Genomic DNA, 25,023 nt, shown 5'->3' on the forward strand with positions numbered 1-25,023 from the left:
AAACTACGGCGGTCTCGTGTGGCTGCGATTAACTGTTCACTTTTTAGCTTTTAAGAGCTTGTAATCACATTCCCAGATATCAGATATCAGTTCTGGAAGAAAACCAGGAGAACCTATTTTGCCAAGGAAACCAGAAACTTCTATGACCTATGATGACAACAATACACGAAGAAAGGAAATTGAATGACCTATTCATCTTAACACAACACACAGACCACCTCAAAGGATGTCAGATGCTAACTAGACAGGAAAACCACAAATCACTGTATCTCGCCGTAATACATACATTTATTTATATACTTAATCAGATTCAACATAAGACATCAAAATATTGCATAAACATTGGAAAGAGAGACATGAGAGCTGAGCAGCCATCCAGTCCTATAGAGACCAGTACAGAGTAGAAGAGAGCCTTCATGCGTACATGCCGAGCTACAATGAAAAGATTGAGTATGTCACATAAACAATAACTGCATGGCTTGAGCTTACACTTTAATCTGTATTTTATGCTTTTACTTTATGTTAGTTTTAAACTTTATGTTTTATGCAATTTTTTGTTTATTATACATTGGCAATGTCAAAGCAGTCCTCGGTAACTATCAAACTCATGATAAACCGTCCTTTCAACTTGGTCTCCACGGGATTCCATTTAATCATGGAATTTCCCAAAGCACTGGCTTCTAGCAGCAAGCAGAGCCTCTAAGAAAGTAAGCTTTAGGAATTTTCACAGCTAAAATAATTTTTTTTCAAATATGACATTTTTAGTAATGAAAAGAATGGAGCAAAATACATATTCCAGAATTTTTCTAGATTTTTAAAGCTACCAACAAAAGAGATAGATACACTTTTATAAATTCCACACTCAGAAAATTGGCTAAGTTTTTCAAACATCATGGGCTTCCCAGAAAAATGAGCTCAGACGCTCTACTACAGATAATCCGTTGCGATATGCCTAGTCAGCAATTGCACAAAGTTTGCAAAATGCTGACTAGAAGCCAATTAAAAGTTGTTATTCTCAGACGGCTTGTATATAAGGAGCCTCTGAAAGCAATTAGAGGGGGAGAGAAGACAGGCCAGAAAAAGGCCATGCCAGACAGGCCAGAGAGCGGGCCAGGGAAGCCAAGTGGGTGAAATTATATACCTCTTTTACTACTGTTTTACCTCGAAGAGATAAGGCCATTTGGCTGAACACTACGACAATACTTTTGCGTTTCTGAGGACACCTTTTTATAGCTCATTTTTGATGAGATATACATTTATTATACTACGAATTATTTGAACGATTTTCTTCACTTGTTTTATGCCCAAGTGAGGCTTGTTATTGATAAATATATTTTATATTGAAGCTTGAGATAGGCCAATCTATTATTGATACGACGACGATATTTGAGTTTGCAACCAGTATTTGAAATTGATGCCCTAGAGAGGCTATATACTGATAAAACAACAGTGGCTAACACTCATTCTACAGAGAAACATACATTGGTGCCCAAGCAAGGCAAGACAACTACTGAGCTGGCAGATAAGTATAAAACATTCAGAAGAAGACAACTTGTGTCAGAATTGCAAATACGGTAACAGATCATACACAAATTTGCAGGATTGATTTGACAATTGATTGATATAGAGAACATTTCTTTGCCTGGCAGGAAGAGCCACTTTGCCAGTTCGAAAAATTTATTGTAATGTGAGAAAATCAGTCAGGAGTGCTACCTTACACAACATTATATAGAACCAAACAAAAACACGATTGCATTTATAAGTTACATTTTATTCAATTTTGAAACCTTCATTTAGTTTAAATAATTATATACATATTTATAAAATATTATTAAATGTTCTCCAGTGACAAAGCTGTAGCTTTGCACCACACTGCGAGTAATTTAGAAAGACATGATATCTAAAAAAAATTTATACAATTTAAAATATATTATATTATATAAATATATTATTTCAACTTTTATTTTTCTCACGTGACAATACGTTGTAAATTTATATACCTTTGTAATAGTAAATGGCCAGCATTTGCAGCAACTAATATAATGTGGTCAATGGTTATCTTACATGCTATACCTATAAGAATTATCTTCCTAAAGGCAATCAGAATAATCGCTAAATTTCGGCTAATATTTCTGTATTATATAGAAAGATACAAATGACAAAACCTTTAAAAAAAGGTTTAAAGCGTTGTGCACAGAAATGATGTGTCCCGAACGCTGGTACTAACATGTTTAGGCTTCTCGCCGCGGTAAAAAGATAATTACTAATTTAGTTTATTAATTTGTCGAGCATCCTTTTTCTATCTTTGCTTTGTAAGAAAAATACTATATTTTGGATTTAGTAAAAATACGTTAATCTGATTTCTCGACTTTTCAAACAGCAGCTTCCCTACCTTTGCTCTCTTAGCAAAAACACCTTTTCTATAATATTTCTGCGCTTATTCACACCCTTCTTCATAATAAAACAATATCCGTAATTGTTTGGGTCGTTGCGATGTCAAAAAAGCTAGATGGGCACAGATCGGTTCATTTGAAAGAGGCGTGATTAAATCTGGAAAAAGATATAGTTTCTAAACAGACAGACTTGCCTCTTTTTTGCTTAATCTATAAACAAAACGCTATTATGTTGATAACAAAAACCAAGTTCTGTTTGCAGCATCTTGGATATGATTGCTGTATTATACACTGTTCAAAAAAAGCTAAATCTGTATCCGGAGTACATTACGTGACGTTCCTATACACCAAACTGTGTACAACAAGCCTCCACTTGACGTCGCAACGAGTCAAACAATCACGCATGTTACTTTATGCCGAAATGTGCGTCGAAGAGTGGCTGCTTATAGAAAAAGTATTTTTGCTCCAAAAGCAAATGTAAGAAAGCTGGTGCTTGACGGTTGGAAAAAATAAAGTTAATGTGTTTTTTTCACCAAATCTGAAGTATCGAAATAGTATTTTCCTTGAAAAACAAATGTAGGAAAATGATGCTCTAAAATTTCGAAAACTAAATTAATTTTTATCATACAACTGTGTCCAGGAGCTGGCACATGTTTGTATTAGCACCCAGGACACAGGATTTTTTTGGCAGTACGTTTTACACTTTTTCAAAATTTTTGCCATTGGTTACTTTCTATATAATACCAAAACGACCAAAAGTTCAACGATTTTCATGTTGACTTTTAGAAAGATAATTCATCTGAATTTAGCATATGAGAAGACCATGATATTAGGCGCTGCAAATGCTTCTCATTTGCTATTACGAAGGTATATAAATTCATAACGTATTATCAATAACCTTGTAATATATTAAAATATTGGTTATAAATAAATTATACATATTCTGCACAGTATAAATGTTGTGTGTGTACTCATTGTTGGTTGCTCGTAAGTACAGATCAGAAAAAAGGAAAAGGAACACGCAGCGAGAAGAAATGGAACTTTATTAAAGTTGTAACCGGAAAAAGGAAACAGGAAATTTTCAGTGTAATAATAACACAAATAGAAAATATTGCTGCATTACTTCTAAGCAAATATAGTATTGTAAACATAATATATTTTTGGATTGTTATTCAACACCCTTCTCAATCCAACATATAATCGTGGCCATTATGTCGGTGAGGGTAGCGTTGGTGTATCAAGCATCTGTATTTTGTGTCGGGATACTGGTTTGGTCATAGAGTCCGCTGGATTACACTGGGCCGCAATATATTTGTAGGTGATATTCGTCTGTTCCTTTACGAAATGATAGCATTCATCTATGTGTTTTGTTCTCGAGTGTTTAGCACCGCTTTATGTGAGGGCGATGGCTCCTTGGTTGTTGGTGTAGAGTGTTGTCTGTGCCGGTTGTCCGATACCTAGTGATGCACATAAACCTCGTAAAAATAGTGTTTCTTTAGTTGCTTCAGCTAGTGCCAAGTATCCTGCTTCACAAGAAGATAGTGCTACTGTGTGCTGTTTTCTTGTCTTCCAGATGATAGGTGCGCTTCCGAGGTCGAATACATATCCGGTTGTTGATCGTCTGTCGTTGATGTCTCCAGCCCAGTCCGAGTCCGTATATCCTGTTAGCGTTCCAGATGTCTTGGTGAAATGAAGGTTGTGTGTGAGAGTTCCTTTGATGTATCTGAAAATCCGTTTAACAGCTGTGGTGTGTGCAGGTCCAGGGCGTTCCAGAAATTGTGACAGTTTAGATACTACTCAAATTATATCGGGACGTGTTGCAGTCATCAAGTATATCAGGCTTTCTATGGCTTGTCTGCAGGAAAATTTTGTGTCTAGGAAAGCGTTATGTTTCTCGTCGGTCGGGTTGGTAATTTGAAGTCCCATTGCAGCTGGTGTGTCTGCTAGCTTACAGTATCCCATGTCGAATCTTTGTAGGCTAGATCTTGCATACCTTTCTTGGCTCATCTGATAAGCACTATCTGAGTGTCTAGTGAAGTCAATTCCCAGAAAGCGTTGTAATGGTCGTTGATCGTCCATTTTGAATCGTGAGTTTAGCTTCTCCTTTACCTGTGCTATTGTGTCCTGATTATCACTTGCAATGATTATGTCATTGACCCAAAATAGAATAATGAGTCGCTTGTCTGGTTTTGTGTAGGTGTAGATACATAGGTCAAGTTTGTTTGGTGTGAGTCCTAGTTTTTCCAGATAGTCAGTCAGTGTGTTGGGCCAGTTTTTACCGCTCTGTTTAAGTCCATATAGTGACTTGTGAAGACGGCATACCAAATTCTTACTGTATTGTTGTGTCTGTTCATATCCTGGGGGTTGTTGGTTGTAGATCTCTTTGTCGATGTCTGCGTTCAGGTAGGCTCCTTTGACATCCATTTGGTGCAGGAATAGTCCATTGTTGCTAGCTTCCTGTAGAAGTGTTCTGATTGAGGTGAAGCGGGTAGTTGGTGAGAAGGTGTCTTCGTAGTCTAGTCAGTGTATTTGAGAATTCCCCTTTGCTACATATCGTGCTTTGTATTGGTTGTTGTTCTTGTCCTTGGATTGTTTGAGTGTGTATACCCATTTTCCTCCTATTGCCGTCCTGTCATCTAGTAAGGTGGTGAGTTCCCATGTGTTGTTGTCGAGAAGTGTTGATATCTCTTTGTCCATAGCAGTACGCCATTCTTCGGAGTCCTCCGAGTTTATTGCTTCATTGTATGTAGTGGGTATCTGCTGCGTTGTGCTGTAGGCGTATTCCACAGTTGCTGTCTTAGTGTGGTAATTAGCTAGGTAGCTGGGTGGTCGAGTTACTCGCTTGGGTCTGCCTTGTGATATAGGTTGTGGCAGAGATGGTGTAGTGAGTGGAAATGATTCAGTTGAACCGTGAGTTGACTCAGTTGAGTCAGTCTGTGGCTCAGTTGAACCGTGAGTGGCTTCAGTTGAGTCAGTCTGTGGCGCAGTTGAACCGTGTGTGGCCTCAGTTGAGTCAGTCTGTGGCTCAGTTGAACCGTGTGTGGCTTCAGTTGAGTCAGTCTGTGGCTCAGTTAAACCATGTGTGGCCCTAGTTGAGTCAGTCTGTGGCTCAGTTGAACCGTGTGTGGCCACAGTTGAGTCAGTCTGTGTCTCAGTACTGTAGGAAGGCTCAGTAGTTTTGTAGTCATAGTCAGGTTTGGTTGTAGTGTTGTGTACAATAATGTTTCTTGTGGTGACAATGCTGTGGTTTAGATTGTTCATTACGTAGAATCCTTTATTATGCCGGTTTACACCTAGGTAGGTGCCTAGTTGGCCTCGATTGTTCAGTTTAGATTTGTGACCTTTGATGTAGAATGTGCATTGTGATCCGAAACGATGTACGTTTCTCATGTCTGGTTGCTTGTCAGTGAACAGTTGATAAGCTGTGCTGTTGGTTCTGTGCTGGTATGCTCTGTTTCTAAGGTATTGAGAGTGTCTAACAGCGTAAGTCCAATAGTTCTTTGGTAATCCTGCGTCAGTGTTGAGACATCTGGCCATTTCCATGAGCGTTCTCCATGAACGTTCAACTTTACCGGTTTGGTAAGGTGTGTATGGAGTGGATGTAGTGTGTTTTATTCCTCTTGCTAGTAGAATGTCCTAGAAAATTTTGCTCAGGTGCTATGTGCCATTGTCAGTGTGGATCTCCTTTACTTTTCCTATCGGTGCAATGTCAGCCAAAAATGCTTGTAGTGTTGGAGCAGTGTCGTCTTTGTTCCTCATGAAGTATGTAAATATCATGCTGGAATATTCGTCGATGTAATTGATGACATAGCGGTGTCCTTTGCGTGATTGTGGTTATATGGGTCCGCATATATCAGAGTGAATCCTCTCTAGTGGCATCGTGGCTAGTATTGTTCGTGTGTCTTGTGATTTTGGTTGTCTAGTTATCTTGTTTTGTGTGCAGGTCGTGCATGTGAGTGGTGTAGAGTCCTTCTGTGTAATTGTCATTCCAGTCGTTACAGTCTCGAGTTTACGTATGTCCTCGTAGTTCATGTGTCCTAGTCAGATATGTCAGTCTTGTAGTGTCTTGGTCATGTAAGCGCCCGTCTTTGTAGCATGTCCAGTTGGAGGTTTGGTATTGCTGGAGGTGGTAGTTGTTGTTGGTTGATGTAGGTAGTATAGCTGTCTTTCTTTGATGATGTTGAAGTGTACGTCGTGTGAAATGAGTTCGGAGTGTTTAGGTGTGAATGTGATCTTGGCGCCCGAGTCAGTTGCTGCCCATACAGAGAAGAGATTAGAAGGAAATGTCGGAGCAAGTAGGATGTCTTTGAGTTTGATCTGTCATTCAGTACCGTGGTTGTCAGTGACTGTGAACACAGCCACTCCTTGTGCAGTAGCCAGTTGGTTCCTCCTTTGTCCATCGGCTAGTTTGAGGTAGTGTTTGTCTGGTACAAAGTTGGTGTCAAATGTGATGAATTTGTCAGGATCGTTGACAATGTGTGAGGTTGCGCCACAGTCAACTAGTTGTTTGTCTGTCATGTGACTGGTCTTGTCAGTAGCAGTGCAGGTCTTAGTAATGAATGTGAAGTCAGGTTGATGGAATTTTGCAGTAGCCGTTTTGTGTTCAGTTGTAGGGTTGGAGTCGTCCCGCTTTTTCTTGAAGCAAACTTTAGCAATGTGCCCTTTTTGGTGGTAGTAGTTGCAGTTCAGTTTAGTCTTAGAGTAGCAGTCTTTTGTTGTGTGAGTAGTGTTGCCACAAGCCAAACACATTTTGTTGTTATTGTTGTTTGATGTAGGTCTGCTTGGTGGATGATGAGGTTGATGTCTTTTAGTATGAGATGTTGTCTTCATGGCGGTAGTAGTAGTAGGTTGTAGATTGTCTGTATTGGCAGAGTTATGTAGTGCTGCTTTAAAGTTCAATAGAAATTTGTGTTGGTTCAGTTGAGTGTGTATGACTATGAATGGTTTGAATGAGTCTGGTAGTCCTTTTAAAATCATAACTATTAATAAGTTGTCAGAGATTGTCTCGCTTGCTGTTTTGAGTCCAGTTGATGCTCTTTCGGCCCTAATAATGTAGTCAGTAATGTGTTCAGTCTCAGTCATTTTTAGTGTTGTCAGCTCTTTATATAGAGTTAGTACATGTGGTGTTTCAGTGCTTACGTAGTGTCGTCGAAGTGTGGTCAGGACAGCTCTGCAATTATTCTTATGGTCATTCATTTTAGTTCCAGCGATTTTTCGTCTAGTACCTGAGTAAGTTCGGCGTATGCTCTTCGGTTCCTGCTGGCAAAGTCCGTGTCGTCTTCTTCATTCTCTTCTTTTGGTTCAATGGCCTTAACCAGCTTTTCGTCTGTGGTATATAGGTAGTTGATGAATCTTGTCTCCCATACGTTGTATGAGTCACTATTACCATCGAAAATTGCCCTCCTGGGCCCATAACCTGTTGTTTGCGTACTCATTGATGGTTGCTCGCAAGTACAGATCGGAAAAAGGAAAGGGAACATGCAGCGAGAAGAAATGGAACTTTATTAAATTTGTAACCGAAAAAAGGAGACAGGAAATTTTCAGTGTAATAATAACACAAATAGAAAATATTGCCCCATTACTTCTACGCAAATATAATATTGTAAACATAACATATTTTTGGATTGTTATTCAACAATAAATTTATTATGTTTTTAAATCAAGTTTAAGATTGTGTTTCTGGTCCACGTTTTATGCTATGTCTCAGTAAATTGTTGTTCACTGCGTAGTAGCTGTTGCATACATTAGGTCTACATATTAGTCAGTAGCCACAGATAACTACTGCGTGAGTTGCAGATGTACTCGTGATATTATTAAATTATATTTTTGTTAACATATAAATGTTTTGCTATTCTGAGTACATAACAAACAAAAACAGTATTTATCATAGTACTGTGGTTTTACATAAATAAATCAGTCAATGATTTTTCAACAGGATGAGTATGACACATTACTTCTATTCTACTCGAAAAAAAAACCACAAACATTATCTTACATTTATGCAAAACTTAAGTGCAGCATCTTACATTTGTGCAACATAATAACAAGTTCGGGTGAGCCTTGTCGTAAATTGCGTCATGTTGTTTAATTAGTGAAATAAAAAGATTGTCCCATTTCTTTGTTAACTTTGCTCATGTATGTTAAGAAAAGTGTGACGCGTTTTCTCTAGAATTTTAACCAGCCAATAAGAGCAGGGCCACGAAATTGCCACGAAATTGCCACGAAATATGCCACGAAATTGCGAGAAAGACCATTGTGGTTCGTTTCGGTCAGAAATGGCTTCGGCCGAACAGTTTACAGCCGACACTGACATCATTTTGCATTGTTTAGCCTGTTTCGGCTCTCGTGTGACCACCCCTTAAGCCGGATAAGGGTCTCAATTGTTTTAGTAAATATTCGATGTGTTTTTCCCAAGTGAATTTAGAATCAAGAAAATACTTAAGAATTTAGTGTGATCTATCTGAAAAATTTGTTTGTTGAAAATGAAAAAGGGATGAATGTTAGCTAGATAAAATTTATTTTGCGGTTTTTAGTAAAATTAGGAAATTAGTCTTATCAAAATTTAGGATGAGTTTGTTAGAAGTGCACCAGTTTTGAATAACAAGAAGTTCATTATTTAAACGATCTATGTGCTCGTTGATGTTAGAGGATTGGAAAAAAAGATTAGGGTCATCTGCATAAAGCAAAGGTGTGAAAACATTGGTGACACGTTGTTAAATTGCTTATGTAAATTAATAAAGGAATTAGACCAAGGATAAAACCTTGAGATAAACCACATGTTAGGACCAGCATGGAAGATGAAGTGTTACCAATAATAGTATGTTTACGCTCGGTTAGATAGCTTTGATCCAGTTAATTTTTGTGATGTCAAAATTAAGATTGTCATGTTTTGTCTACAATATGTTACAATCTACTGTGTGAAAAGCTTTACTGGAATCTGTAAAGGTACCAAGAACACATTTGCCATCGTTTAAGGATTTTAAAACGTTGTTAGTCAGTTTAATTAGCGCATCATTTGTGCTGCGCTTCTTCCTAATACCATGTAGCCCATCATTAGGCATTAAATTAATCTCAAAGTATTCCCTAATCTGTTTATTTACCGCTTTTTCAATTATCTTACTTAGAACTAGCAGCTAACTATTTTATCTATAATCAGAGCAAATTTTATTTGGGCGTTTTTAAAACAAGGGTTTTACAATAGCTATTTTCATTTTATGGTTACTTGAGAAGTTGTTAAACTGGTGTTTAAATTGTCAGTTATTACAGGAGTAGTATCTCTTGCCGTATCATTAACTAACTTTGATGGAATGTTGTCAAATCCGGTTCCTTTGGCTGGGTTAACCTTTTTTTTAGAAACTTGGTTACATCATTAACGCCGATTTGCGATAATTTAAAAGTTAAACTTTAAGTTGATTAGGTGATAAAAGGGTATTAATGAAAAGATCATGCTTTTTGCAAATTGTTCCAAAGATTTCTAAGAAAGTGTTATACTTTGTTTCAGTAGAGTTCGTTTCATATATTGAGCACCAGTTGGTTTGATCCCGTTAAAAGGATCAGAAGTAAAAGCTATAATATTAATGATTGTCTGAGGAATGTGGTCTGAAGATGATGGGGTGCAGAGCAATAAAAGTTGGCAAATGGTGGCTTATGTCAGTATGAACGGTAACACTCTGTGTGAAAAATTCTGCAGAGTTTACGATAATGTGTTCAAGACATCCTTTTTTTGCGAGTAAGAATAGTTACGGTATGGAGATGTTAGAATGCGCTAAAATTTTATTATACAATTTACTCACCCGAGTCGATTTTTAAATGTCAGTATTGATAACTCCTAGTACGCTCTGTATTATTTCACTTTCATTTTCAAGAAATTTATCCGGCCCATCTAAGAATTCTAATTGGTTTGAGGATGGTTGTCAATAGAGGATTAAAAGAGTGAGGCCAGTTTCAAGTTTCGCAAACATACCGCCGTTTAAAGTTATCTGTAAGGCTTCTGAGCCTGGAGTTTTTATTTTGCAGTTTTCAATGTTGTCAGCTACGCCACTGCGTATGTAGGCTCCAACTCATCTAGCTCGGTCTGGTTTCTGAACAACTGTAAAAGAACAGTTAGGTAGATGAAGGTAAGTTTTTTCATTGTCATAAATAAAAATTTCAGTGAAACATAAAACATCAAAGGGTTTGGGGAGTAAAGAGTTTTATAGTGTCCGTTTTACGAACTTCCTTTTGTAGACTTTCTTTGTTTACATTAAGGATAAAAATGGAGTCCAACATAATAGGGACAAATGATCAATCATGGAGTTAGCACATGTGATACTCAGATTCATAATATCCAGAGAGTTATCTAATCAATTACTTTCAAGGCATGGTTTATTCTAGATGCCTAAATGTTGAATTGCAACAAAATTCCCATTACAGTTATTTGATATCAAACGATTCACCATGTCTTACTCTGCTGTGTTGTAGGTCCAAAATACTTGTGGAAATGTGATTACAAGCTCTTAAAAGCTCAAAAACGAACAGTTAATCACAGCCATCACAAAACCGCCGTTGTTTGGAATCTCTTTCCAAAGCGGCTCAAATAGAACGTAGTTGTACAAAACGGCTTCAGTTTACACCTTCACACAACCTCATTCGTCGAATTACTTTTGCAAATATACTTCACGCTTTCAATAAAATCATGTCCATTGTTCTTACCTGTCCATTTCATCGTCATTGTAATGCTGTCATTTTCAGCACTGATATCTCATAACCTACCGTGAATTTTTTTTAATTTTTCAACTTAGCTCGAAGGAGTACATATCATTGTCTAATAAACATTACCAGCCTGTTGGTCACCTGTGATAATTAAAAAATGCTGCAGAAATTATTCGCAAAGTATGGGTCACATGATCAGATTGCGACTAGACGATTAGACCAAGCAAAACAAAACTGTAAAGTAGCGAGCAACTATATTCGATGCGGAGTCTTCAGTAAAACCCGAAGTGTTTGTCATAAACTAGTGCTACTAGAAGTTTTATATTGATCCTTTTATTGGCGTTTCAATTTACGTGGGAACATCACGTGAAACAAAAATAACCAAATGTAATGACTACGCCAGAGAAATAAACTGATTCCGGTCTACGGCGGTTCCGCGATGACTGCGATCAACTGTTCGTTTTCAGCTTTATAAGCTTGTAATCACATTTCCACATATTTTGTATCCACAACACAGCAGAGTAAGACATGGTGAATATTTTAATACCAAATAACTGAATTTCGTTGCAGGTCAACCTTTAAGATCGTTTTCACATTTGATGTGAATCAGGGCAGAATCACTGGTCTTTGTCAAATACATATTTAGGTTGGCGGTACAGACAAACTTGTATTTACATTCTTTATTGCATTTCCTGGTTTTTTAGACTAACATGGCTTGGGCAGCGGTAAGGTAAACGTTGATATAAATCTCTTGAATATGTGGATGTTTAAAACTAAGGTATGAAGTTGATGGAGGGTTTTCTTTGAAAGCTTTCATGAAGGGATTGCATTTGTGTGTATGGATTAATTCAACCATGGTGCGAACGGAGTCATAACAAATCATAAGTATGGTTGGTTTATGTCATTTGTTTTTGAATATATTTTTGTAACATTTGCTAGATTATTTCTATATAACCTACAAATTTGAAGATTTATAGGATAATATTTGATAGCATCCTTACAGTTGTCTTAACTCGGTTTACACTGGGTTGATGCTCGTAACTCCTTTTCTATTGCACATAGAAAGCAAGTTTCGGCTGTAAGCTGTTACAAACATATCAATGTGTGCAATGGGCTTTTATGCAACATCGTTAAATGTGGTTGTAAAATAGAAACATGCCTTAAAATTTGGAAAAAATAAAAATGAAAGCTCCAACAAATTGCTAAACAGGTCACAGGCTCTTATATCATAGCAAGTTAATTCTAAGCAATAATACCAATGTGTAAAAGTATTTCTCACTTTTCCATGCAAATTTATTTACAGATTTCTGACAAGTTGGAGGTGAAAAAAGGTTTTTGCATACAAAAGGAATGATGTCTCACCGTCTAGCGAAGAGTGCACAATTTAGGCAACACTGACAGCGCCTGTAAAGGGGTTGAATTGATTTTTCCAAATGTCTGACACATACAACAATAACCCCTATTTGAACACCGCATCTTTATGACCATTATGATAGGGAGAAGGGTTGAAAAATAGAGCACAGTGTGTTCAAATATAAGTTTACAGTACCTACATGTACCTAAATGTCAAGTCCTCTAGGTCAAGTTTTACCAATTATCATCAGCGGTTTTCAAATCCATCTACAGTCGGCACACCTACAGCATAAATACTTTGTTCCAGGAACGAAGAGAGCTGAAAATTTCTACAGCTGGCGCTGTAGAGATTTTACGTTGTAAGAACTGTAAAATACATGTAAAACGCCTAAGTTGTTCCAAGATTTTTTCAAACTCACATTATAAGTATGGCTGGTTTATGTCATGTAGTTTTTAATATAAGTTTGTAGCATTTGCTAGACTATTTTTTACAACCTATAAATTTGAAGATTTACAGCATATTATTTGTTAGCATTCTTACAGTTGTCCCAATCTGGTTTACAATGGTCGATGCTTGTAACTCCTCCTTTTTTATTGCACATAAAAAACAAGTTTCGGCTGCAAGCTGTTACAAACATATCAATGTGTGCAATAACTCCTGCAGTGCAATGGGCTTTTATGCAACATTGTTAGATATGGTTGTAAAATAAAAACATGCCTTCAAATTTAGAGGAAATGAAAATAAAAGCTCCAACAAATTGTTAAGCAAGTCGCAGGCTCTTATATCATAGCAGGTTAATTCCAAGCGATAATATCAATGGGTAAAAATATTTCTCACTTTTCCATGCAAATTCATTTTAAGACTCTTGGCAAGTTGGAGGTGAGTTAGGAGATTTATTGCATACAAAAGGATTGATGTTTCACCGTACAGCAAAGAGTGCAAAGTTTAGGCAATACTCTCATTGCCCGTAAAGGAGTTGAATTGATTTTTCCAAATGAAACATAAAACACCAACCTTTATTTGAACACCACTCTATTTGACTGTCATGTTTGGTGGAGGGTTGGAAAATAAAGCACAGTGCGTTCAAATATAAGTCTTACAGTACCTACCTATATCTAAATGGCAAGTCCTCGAGGTCAAGTCTCACGAATCATCATAAGCGGTTTTCAAATATATCTACAGTAGGTACGCCTACAACGTAAATACTTCATTCTAGGAAAGCTTGTGCTGTAGAGATTTTACATTGTAAGAACAGTAAAATACATGTAAAACTCCTAATTCATTCCAAAATTCTTCCAAACTCACTCCTTTCAGCATACAAAAAGGAAAACTTGACGCAACATTTTTAAATTGTTGGCTGTAGCATAACTGCAGCAGAAATAGTTTGCATTGACAACTTTTCTCCTTTTTATGATCAATCTCACTGGTTTTATAGACCATGATGATTGAAATCGTTTTACAATAAGTCGATGGAGACGTATTCAGCACACATATTCGACGTTCTTTTACAATGATTCACCTATTTTTCTTTAAACAGCAAATTTTATTCTGCAAAGTAAAGCTAATAAAAATTATGTTATGCATCTACAAAAAGCAAAGAAAACCAAAATAATTAAAATGATAATTGGCTAATTGCTTGTCGTTTATTTGCATCCAAGGGTCAAGGTTAGGAAAAAACAGAACTTCGACGATACTCCAACTTGTGACTGTCGGATTGGGTGACCAACAATGTAACACCTGCAATAATCAAACGCTTTTGTATTCATGAACAATTGTATTAGCAATATGTACGTATTTGCGCAGCTATCACACTCTCTGTTTTGTCGAGACATCAGACAACCTAACATGACGAACCAGATTGTAGCGAAAGTTGTATATATGATAAATATAACGTTACACGCATTTCGTTTTTTTGCAAGTTTGGCGAGATATATTAACAGTAAAATCTTATTTGAAAACTCATCCGGCCTGACATTTTACATTATATGGAAATTTTTACGTAGTACGAAGCAAAACTTCACACAAATTATTTCCTTTATTTGGAATTTACGCTATGGAAGGTATACGGTAAAGGAGTGTCTACTGAATTTATCACGATTGTCTTTTGTATTTATACATATTGATGTTTGCTGTCATCTGGCTGAATACAAGTTAAATTGTTATTTTTTTATTCAAGAGTGGATTTAATTAATCAAAATAGCTTCTCAAGATCACTGCTTGGTAGGAACATAGATTTTAACCTTATCTAGTTTTATACTATTTTATTTAGATAAACTAATCTCTCTATTTATCGTCTGTCATGGAAGCTTTGCTAGTAAAAGCAGACCCAGAAACATATGCCCCGAGTAACAGTCTTTACCCAACTGGTAAGTAGAGAGTATAACCAAGCTATGTGTATGATTATTGTCTTTATGATTTTTAAATTGTGTAATCATCCTTTTATATCCATTTCCCCTTCATTCATTTAGTGTATAATTCTGTTAACCCATTTCATGTTCATTGATAATTTCTGTAGCCATGCTTACTTGTCCTCCCATTGGTCATTTTCACCATTCTCATATGTCATAGTCATGCTATCTTTGATCTTGCCATTTATTATGATTACTGTTTCTTTGATACCATATTTACTATAACTATGTTCCTTATAGTCTTGTCTGTCATAGTCATTTCTGTTATACCCTTGTCTGTATCATAACTACAAACCTTATTGTGATGCTTTAACCAGCGAGTTTACAGCAAACATTGGGGTAGCCCTATCGCCTAGTCTAATTATAATTCTGGTTGTAGATAATAAATTATCATTACGTTATATTTTAGATAATGAGGTTTTAGTAGAACCTGGAGATTCGTCAGTGAACATCTACAGCGATAGAGGTAATTATATTGGATGGATTTTTCATTGTTACCATGACAACTTATTATCCATGCAAACAGGATGGATTTTTATTATAATTCTCATATTCATTGTAGGAGTCACAGAAGTGAAAACCGAACCAGGATCTGATGGTTTTGCTGATAATCTCTACCCAACTAGTTAGTTGAAGATTTACCAAATAGTAGTGAAAACTGTTGTTTATTAAGTTCTTAAGTTATTATTAAGTTAAGTTAATATGATAATTATCAGTGTCTGGACAAGTAAAAGTTTGGTTCAGTGAAAGTTTGGAAGTGAAGTCCAAAGAAGTGAGGTTTGACTGTACTAAGTTACAAGGTTAATAATAATCACTATAAAATTTGTACAAGAAGCATGTCATTATCATTCTCTATTGATAGACTCTCTTCTTTATTGTAGTAGTTACAGGAGTGAAAACAGAACCAAGATCTGGTTGTGGTGTCGATAATCTCTACCCAACTGTTTAGTTAAAAATTTATCAAATAATAGTCACGACTGCTGGTGACTTTCTCTGATGTCAGATTCCTCCCAGTTCAATGAATATGATACATGTAATTATCACTGTCTGGTCAGCTGAAATTATTGGGAAGCGAAGTCTGAAGAAGTGGGTGTCGACTGTATTCAGTTACAAGGGTTAAGCTTAAGCACAATAAAATATTTCTAAAGTTTAAGGATTTTATTGGCTGAACACAGATTCATGAGAGCTGATAGAGTACGAGTCATTTGTAAGAAAGGTTTGACCTTTGACTGCAGGCAACGTACTGAGTTTTTAGTCACTTACAATTTATATCATAAATTTGTTTAGGATTATTTTATGCATAAGATTTATCGATGTATCTATATGTATCTAAGTTATTTATATTGTAGATATTGAACTTGAACTAGAACCAGAGAGTGGTTCAGTCAACATACACAGTGACGAAGGTAAATATGGCATCAATATAACGAATGTAATATCAGGTCCATCAGCCAGATGTTAAACACTTATGTAATCACATAGGTACTTTTCTTTTTACCATCAAATTTCTCTTAAGTTAGTCCAGACTTGGTTTTCTTTATCCAACTGGTTAGTTTAAGATTGATCAAATAATAGTGATAAGTGCTGTTGATTATCTCTGATGTCAGATGTCTTGGAGTTGAATATAGTACATGAAGTTACCTCCATCTCTTGTCTCACAAGCTGGTTTGTTATTAAAGCTTATGTACTTATTACAAAGTTATGTTCAAGCTCAATGAAGCTATACTGAAATTTTTTTGTGGATTTCATTGGTTGCACACTGACTCATTAGAGCTGGTTTTCCTAGTTGAAGCTTATTCACTCCTCTAATTCTAGATAAATACTCACTTATGAGATGGATAATCAATAATTATTCTTGTGCTAAACATTTGAGTACTGACTCAATTTTGCCAGTCTACAGTAATTAGGTTGTCGAGTCATCTCCTTTCATCGCAGCATTTGTATCAGCGAAGTTCTCAGTTGCTACCCATATCGGAAACTAGTTACTAGATACAATAAGCAAGCTGAATCTTTGAAAATAATATGTTCGAATGTATAGCGACAGCAACTGCATCTCTAAGTAAATACTGTATAGTCACGATATTTAGTCATTATTAGTACCAATTTGTAGACTAAAACTTACTGGTCACATTTGATTGGTTGATTCAAGTACTAAACAAATGGTTTTATGAGTTGACCAAAATAGTGAATTCAAAACGACCAAACCTTTGAAATTAACAACCCACCAATTCCGGCAAAAAGCTAATGCAGCCATTTTTGCACATGGTTGGCGGTCGGTGACCTCACCTGTGTTCACTCAGTAGCAGGAAGCATAACATCTTTTGACCCTTTGTTATCTTATTTAATTGAATTGAGTTGAGCTGCGCAAAAGTACCTGTCAATAAAGCTCTGATTACACTTTATAAATCTATCTATCAGACAAGACGGTTGACAACGTAGCTATGATGTATACAACATTATCTGCAAATCATGCTTTGTATTATCTTCAAATATATTATTTTATTATATAAGTTTTACAGTCCAAAATATTTTTATCTCAGCTTACACTTTTTATTAAAAACATCCATCCAAATTGTTGCCACTCACATTGTTTCAGCTTATATAATAAGACAAATAATCTACTGCAGAAAACTCAAACAAAATTTATCACGGTTTGTGCAGCACACATTCATGTCTCTTCTTTCTCATTTCTGGCAGTTTGAGGACCAACACGACTGCTCCGCATAATTTTCCTGTAACAATAAAACATGTAATAAATTTTGTTCATATATATGTCATTCCAACGCGTATCTACTGAAAGCTTTCAATTTGAGAGTTACATAGACTGCGAGTGTAATTTTAAAAATGAATAAAGCCAACAATTTGAAGCTTTGTTTCTAGGAGTTAAAAATGAGCATTGATCATTCAATTTTCCTCACTTTCTGCAAGTGAGAAGTCTACATAAATCTAATCTACTAGCTAAAACTGCCAAAGAAGATTTGAAGCAAATATTATAGCCCGACTAAATGATAAAAAAGTTATGACACGATGATTGGCGACAGCAAAGAGTTATAATTTTATTAATTAGTAAATGTATTCATGAGTACTAAAATTATTTCCTTTAGTATATTTAACAATTGTTCATCACTTTAAGTCAATATATTGCTAAATGGATTGTAAGATGTCATATTATCTCAAAGAAGAAGATTGCCAGAGTTGACCTTATGATTTTTACATTATGTAATCATCCTTTTATACCCATTTCCTCTTCATTTGTTTAATGTATAATTATATTAACCCATTTCATGTTCATTGATGTTTTCTGTAGCCATGATTACTTGTCCTTCCATTTGTCATTTTCCCCTTTTTATAACTCATAGACATGCTCTCTATGATCTTGCTATTTAATATTATTATTGTTTCCTTGGTAGTTAAAGATTTATCAAATAATAGTGATGAGTACTGTTTCTTAGCTCTGATGTCAGCTTCCTCCCAGGTAAATGAAGATGATAAATATTATTATTGCCTAGATAATTGAAAGTCTGAAAGTTGAGTCTAAAGAAGCGGGTGTCAATTGAATAAATAGATGATAGACTATCATCTATATTGTAGGAGCTGCAGAAATGAAAATAGAACCAGGATCTGATGGTGGTGCTGATAATCTCTACCCAACAGGTTAGTTAAAGATTTATCAAATAATAGTGATAAGTGCTGTTTCTTTGCTCTGATGTCAGGTTCCTACCAGTTTAATGAATATGATAATTACTATTGTCTGGACAATTAAAAGTCTAGGAAAGTGAAGTCCAAAGAAGTGAGGGTTGACTGTACTAAGTTAAAAAGGCTAAGATTAAGCACGATGAAATTTGTACAAGAAGCCTGTCATTACTATTCTTCATAGATAAGCTATCATCTTTATTGTAGGATCTGCAGAAATGAAAACAGAACCAGGATATGATGGAGGTGCTGATAATCTCTACCCAACTGGTTAGTAAAAGATATATCAAATAATAGTCACAACTGCTGGTGACTTTCTCCGATGTCAGATTCCTCCCAGTTCAATGAATATGATAATAACCTTTGTCTAGACAATTGAAAATATTGGGAATTAAAGTCTGAAGAAGTGGGTGTCGACTGTATTCAGTTACAAAGGTCAAGCATAAGCACAATGAAAGAATTCAGAAGTTTGAGGATTTTATTGGCTGAATACAGATTCATGAGAGCTGATAGAGTACGAGTAATTTGTAAGAAAGGTTTGAACTTTGACTGCAGGCAACATGCTGAGTTTTTAGTCACATACAATTTCTATCTTAAATTTGTTTAGGATAATTTTTATACATAAGATTTATCAATGTAGTGATGTGTACCTAAGTTATTTATATTGTAGATATTGAACTAAACCCAGAACCAGAGAGTGGTTCAGTCAGCATACACAGTGTTGAAGGTAAATATGGCATCAATATAATGAATGTAATATCATGTCCATCAGCCGGATGTTAAACACGTATGTAATCACATAGGTACATGTACTTCTCTTTTTATCATCACATTTCTCTTAAGTTAGTCCAGACTTGGTTTTCTCTATCCAACTGGTTAGTTAAAGATTCATAAAATAACAGTGATAACTGCTGTTGACTATCTTTGATGTCAGATGTGTTAGAATTGAATATGATACATGTACATGTACATGTAGTTACCTTCATCTATTGTCTCACAAGCTGGTTTGTTATTAACGATTAAGTAATTAATTACAAAGTTATGTTCAAGCTCAGTGATGTTATTTTGAAAATTTTGTGGATTTCATTGGTTGCAGACTGACTCATTAGAGCTTGTTTCCTACTTGGAGCTTATTCACTCTAATCCTAGTTAAATACTCACTTGTAGGATGGATAATAAATAATTATTTCTGTGCTAAACAAGTGTGTACAAAACATTTGCTGTGTAAATGTTTGAGCACCGACTCCATTTCTGTCAGTCTACGGTAATTTGGTGTTTGAGTTAACTTATTTCATCGCAGCCTTTTTATCAGCAAAGTTCTCAGTTGCTACCCACACCAGAAACTAGTTACTAGATAAAATAAGAAAGCTGCATCTTCTAAAACAGTATGTCCAAATATATGTCAAAAGCAACTGCATTCCTAAAAAAAATTATGTATAGTAAGTCATCTAGTCATTAGTAGTACCAATTTGTAGAATAAAATTTACTGGTCACATTCGATCGGTTGATTCAAGTACTAAAAATGGTTTCATGAGTTGACTGAAATAGTGAATGCAAAACATCAATTTATTTAAAATTAATCAACCCACCGATTCTGGCAAAGGGCTAATACAGTTTTTCTTGCACCTGGTTGGTGATTTGTGAACTCATCCATGTTCATTTAGTAGCAGAAAGCGTAAAGTTTTTAGAGCTTTTGTTATCTTGTTCGATGGAAATGAGTCGAGCTGCGCAAAAGTATCGGTCAATACAGCTCTGATTACGCTAGATTACATTAGACGGTTGACAACGGGGCTATGATGTATACAATATTATCTGCAAATCATGTTTTGTATTATATTCAACAATATTATTTTATTATAAAATTTTTACAAGCCACAATGTTTTCATTTCGGCATCAAATTTGAAAAAAATCACTAATCCAAGTTGTTGCCACTTACATAGTTTCAGCTTATATAATAAGACGAATTAATCTACTACTGCGAACTCAAACAAAACATATCATGGTTTGTGCAGTACACATTTGTGTCTCTTCCCCATTTATGGCAGTTTCCCGACTGACACAGCTGCTCCCCTAGTGAACCACATAAGCATCCTGTAACACTAAAACAAATGTAATAATTGTCATTTATATATATTTCGTTCTAACTCGTATCTACTAAAAGCTTTCAAATTGGGAGTTAAATAGATTGCTAGTGTAATTTTATAAATGAATAAATGTTTAACAAAAGCATAAGTATGTCAAGCCAACAATTTCAAGCTTTGTTTCTAGGAGTTAAAAATGTGCATTGATCATACAATTTTCCGCACTTTTTACATGTGAGAAGTCAGCATAAATCTAATCTTCTAGCTAAAACTGCCAAATAAGATATGAAGCAAATATTACAGCCCCGTGAGAAAATAAAAACAGTTATGACACGATGCTTGGCGATAGCAAAAAGTTATGATTTTATTGATTAGTAAATGTATTCATGAATACTAAAATTCTTACCTTTAGTATATTAACACTTGTTCATCAATCTTAGCCATTATATTGCTAGATGGATGCCATAAATTAATTAAGAAGCCTTCAACTTAACACTCAACGTCTTTTATTTTGTAGCAAAGACTCACTGTGCATCCGTATCATGCACGTGTGCGCAGGAAGTTACATTATAGTCTCAAACAAGAAAATATTATTTGATTCTAAACAAAAAAGTATATTTATAAAAGACTCAAAATGAAAAATAAATTGACCTTTATTCTCCTATCTTCTTCTGTAGCATAACACTGCTGACGCCTGTCAGCTCTAACCATACACTGTCTGTCCCAAACTTTGACCACCTGATGCTCAGAAAACTGTGAGTCTCCCTCGCTGGAACTGGAAGCATTGTTACAATTTTGTTGTTTGTCAATAAAACGTATCAATGCAGTAGTTCAATAAATTAACGAAGTCAATTATTCCAGTAAATGTCGCTGCGCGATGCAGTTATTGAGTAAAATCCCTATTTTCGAGATCACGAACAACGTGTGTTACGAGCGATAACATTTCTTATGATTTATGTGTACAATGTATATAAAAGTTTTGTGCTAATGATTGGCTAAAAAGAGATCTGATATTTATCGCTTGTGAACTCTTTTCACATGTATCAATCTATGCTTGAATTTTAGCGTTTTAAAAAACGATCTCATTCAAACACTTATATCTCTGGACAGGGTTAGTTTACCAAAACAAAAATTACATTAAATTGTAGCCGATGTTTTAACCTTTTATTGGTCTTAATTTCATTTGACTTTTTTGACATAATCACATCTTTAATATATCAACTTATATGACGGGGATAGATAAACCTGAGTATCACACAAAAGATTTCTTGTACCAAAATACATGTAGAGGTTGATATACTTACTTTACTGTATCAAAACTGTGGTTGTTGTAGCTTAAAGTAAGAAGTGTACAGAAATATCGATGTATTTAAATTTAGCCATGTAAAATATTCCTTTGTAATAAATATTTTACATCGGATAGTTGGCTTTGATAACATCAGTAGGTTTGGATATTTTTGCTGACCTCAGACCATAATTATGTTTGAGATTTTCCCCAAATTAGACATTTATGAAAAAAGTACTTCAAAAAATCTAAAAATTTAAAAAGTCTAAAAGATTCTGTCATAGTTGTTTTTTGGGTTTAAGAGAGACTTTTGTGACATGAAAATAGTTGGGTATGGTACTAGAGTGTTTGTGTGCCACAAAACTTATAATGTCCTGCAGCAGCAATGCTACAGCTTTCCGGTCTAGAAGTGCTAAGGAAAGTTTGCCAACTTTGTTAAACCGCTGCTCCAAGGCGAAAGTCATAATTGGCGTTTAGTTTTCGAAAAGGATTTTATGATTGGAGATTTTTTTTTGCATTTCATGTAAATATTGTGGACCAAAATCTTTACGAAGAGACCAAAATGTTCTACCCATAAGATCATTATCTACGACCACTGTAAAAACAAAGAGAAAGGTTCCCACAAAACAGGCATTATTTCAATGCAAGATGTGTAATAGTAGGTTTATTTCTCCCAGTCATCTAACAATTCACATGTGGACTCACACTCGAGAAAAACTGTTCCAATGTGAGATATGCATTAGTAAGTTTACTTGTCGTAGTAATCTAACCATGCACATGAGGACTCATACTGGAGAAAAACCATTCCAATATGAGATGTGCAGGACTTGCTTTACTCGTCGCGCTCAACTAACAAGTCGCATTAGGACTCACACTGGAGAGAAACCGTTTCAATGCAAGATTTGTGGTAGCAGCTTCAGTCAATACTCTACCCTAACAAGACACATAAAGACTCACACTGGAGAAAAGCCTTTTCAGTGTAAAGTGTGTGTTAGGAAGTTTACTTGCCGTAATGATCTAACTGTACACACAAGGATTCATACTGGAGAAAAAACAATTCCGATGTGAGATATGCAGTACTCGCTTTACGATTCGCAGTCATCTAACAAGTCACATGAAGACTCACACTGGAGAAAAGCCATTTTAATGTGATATATGCAGTACTCGCTTTATGAATCACAGTCATCTAACAAGTCACATGAGGACTCACACTGGAGAAAAGCCATTTCAAGTTGAGATGTGCAGTACTTGCTTTACTCGTAGCAGTCATCTAGCAAAACACATGATGACTCACACTGGAGAAGAGCCATTTCAGTTTAAGGAGTGTGTTAGCAAGTTTGCTCGCCAAAGGGATCTAACTGTACACATGAGCACTCATACTAAGGAAAAACCATTTCGATGTGAGATATGCAGTACTTGCTTTACGTGTCAATGTTCTCTAACTAGTCACATGATTACTCACACTGGAGAAAAGCGCATCTCAATTTTGGTCTTGAGATGCGCAGTAGTAGGTTCTCAGGTGGTAGGTTTTTCAAAACTATGTTGTTCAATAATTGACAAGCTTTCGTTAAGTCTGGTTGAACTAAAATTAACATGGCTGACAACTGCAGGTTTTTGAATATAAGATATTGGGGGGATTTTCTCAACCAAAGCCTCCGATGTCGGAAGCATCTGTTCAATTACTACTGTGATGAAATGTTTTTAGCTACGTGCGTAAAAAATTTTAGTTCAATCTTTTGCCGCTCTATGGTCATGTTTTCTGTTGTCATGTTCATTATGATATAATTCATTAAAACCATTTTTTACTGTCATGTTCTCTACATCTATGTCCTTAACCAGGTGTGTTCCTTGTAGTCATGTTTTATATGGCCAGAATCCCTTTATCCATGTTCTCTATAATAGTGATGTCTCCTATATTCGTGTTCCGTATAGCAATATCTTTATACAACCCCACAACCAAGTTCTCTATATACAAAATTTTACAACCATATTTTCCATAACCATCTTCTCTATGACTAGGTACTCCATCACTAAAATCTCTACAGTCAGTTGCTTTATAACCTCTCTATATTACCATGTTTTTGTATTCTTAATAGCAATCATCTCTGCAGCAATATTCACTTTTGTTATTTTTCTTATTACCTTGATATCTAAAGCTATTCTCTCTATAATCATGACCTCCATATCTCCATTCTTTTTTCAGTCAGTCCAACAAAAAGACACAGTTGGGATTAATAGAACTGCAAAAGTGATGAGAATCTTTGCATTTTGCTAGGTCTCATATAGTTAGTGTTTCATATTCTTCAAGCTCAACTTGTCTAGGTTTATTAGCAACCTGCTATTTCCATCTCACTGTTTGCTAGTATCTTGTAGAATGCTATGTTTTGGTATTTATATATATATGATATATAGTACTTTATTGGCAATAATTTCATTTCACAAATAGAAATGTTTTTTAAATTAGGCCATACAACAATAGTAAAACAAAAAAAGGGAAAAAAGGGAAAAAAGCAACAGTTAGCCATTTAAATTGAATAAATAGTCTGACAAATAGTGTTTAAAATGCCTTTCTCTGCTAAGAGAACGGATATTTGGTGGAAGATTGTTAAAGCAGCTGGCAATGACATTTTTAAAATGATTGTTTGTGATTGTATGCAATTTGTTCATATCACGTAAATTGAAATGAGTTAAGAAACTGTAATTGTCATGTAAAAAACGAGGACACAAACCAAGAAAAATCTTGAAACATTGAATTGAAGTAAAATAAATATTTAGCATAGGCAGAGTAAGAAGACGCAGAGATTTGGAAAGATCATTTGTTGGAATAATATATGCAGACATATGATGTAAATTTGCAATGAGTCGAAGTGCTCTTTATTGCAACAAAAATAAATCCTTAGTGACATATCTTGGAGCTAGATTATAATAAATGTGGATACCATAAATAATATGGCAAAATATAAACTGATAATAAAATGCAATAGCAGATTTTGAGTTCATGTATGGCCTGCAAAACTGGAGCAGAGTCAATGACTTTGTGACCTTACTACAAACAGTGTCGACATGATTATTCCAAGAGAGTCGATCTGTCAAAACAAATCCTAACAATTTTGTTTC

At 35.4% G+C, this 25,023-nt stretch overlaps 1 protein-coding gene across 3 annotated transcripts in view; it reads left to right on the forward strand.

Annotated features, from left to right (window-relative positions):
• The first annotated feature begins 15,744 nt into the window (after nucleotides 1-15,744).
• Nucleotides 15,745-25,023, forward strand: part of LOC137386786 (zinc finger protein 26-like) — a 52,099-nt gene continuing 42,820 nt past the window's right edge. Inside the window, exons 1-2 of one of the 3 annotated variants that reach the window (XM_068072932.1) lie at nucleotides 15,745-15,766; nucleotides 18,786-18,809. Coding sequence is in view for 1 of the 3 variants with exons in the window: in XM_068072931.1 (XP_067929032.1) it covers nucleotides 18,449-18,500 (52 nt within the window). In the remaining 2 variants the exon portion in view is untranslated. Of the gene's footprint in view, nucleotides 15,767-18,441; nucleotides 18,501-18,764; nucleotides 18,810-25,023 lie in introns of those variants that run through there. The other 2 variants (XM_068072931.1, XM_068072934.1) reach the window with 2 other exon arrangements.

Source organism: Watersipora subatra, chromosome 2 (assembly GCF_963576615.1).
Source record: "Watersipora subatra chromosome 2, tzWatSuba1.1, whole genome shotgun sequence".
NCBI classification, from domain to species: Eukaryota; Metazoa; Bryozoa; class Gymnolaemata; order Cheilostomatida; family Watersiporidae; genus Watersipora; species Watersipora subatra.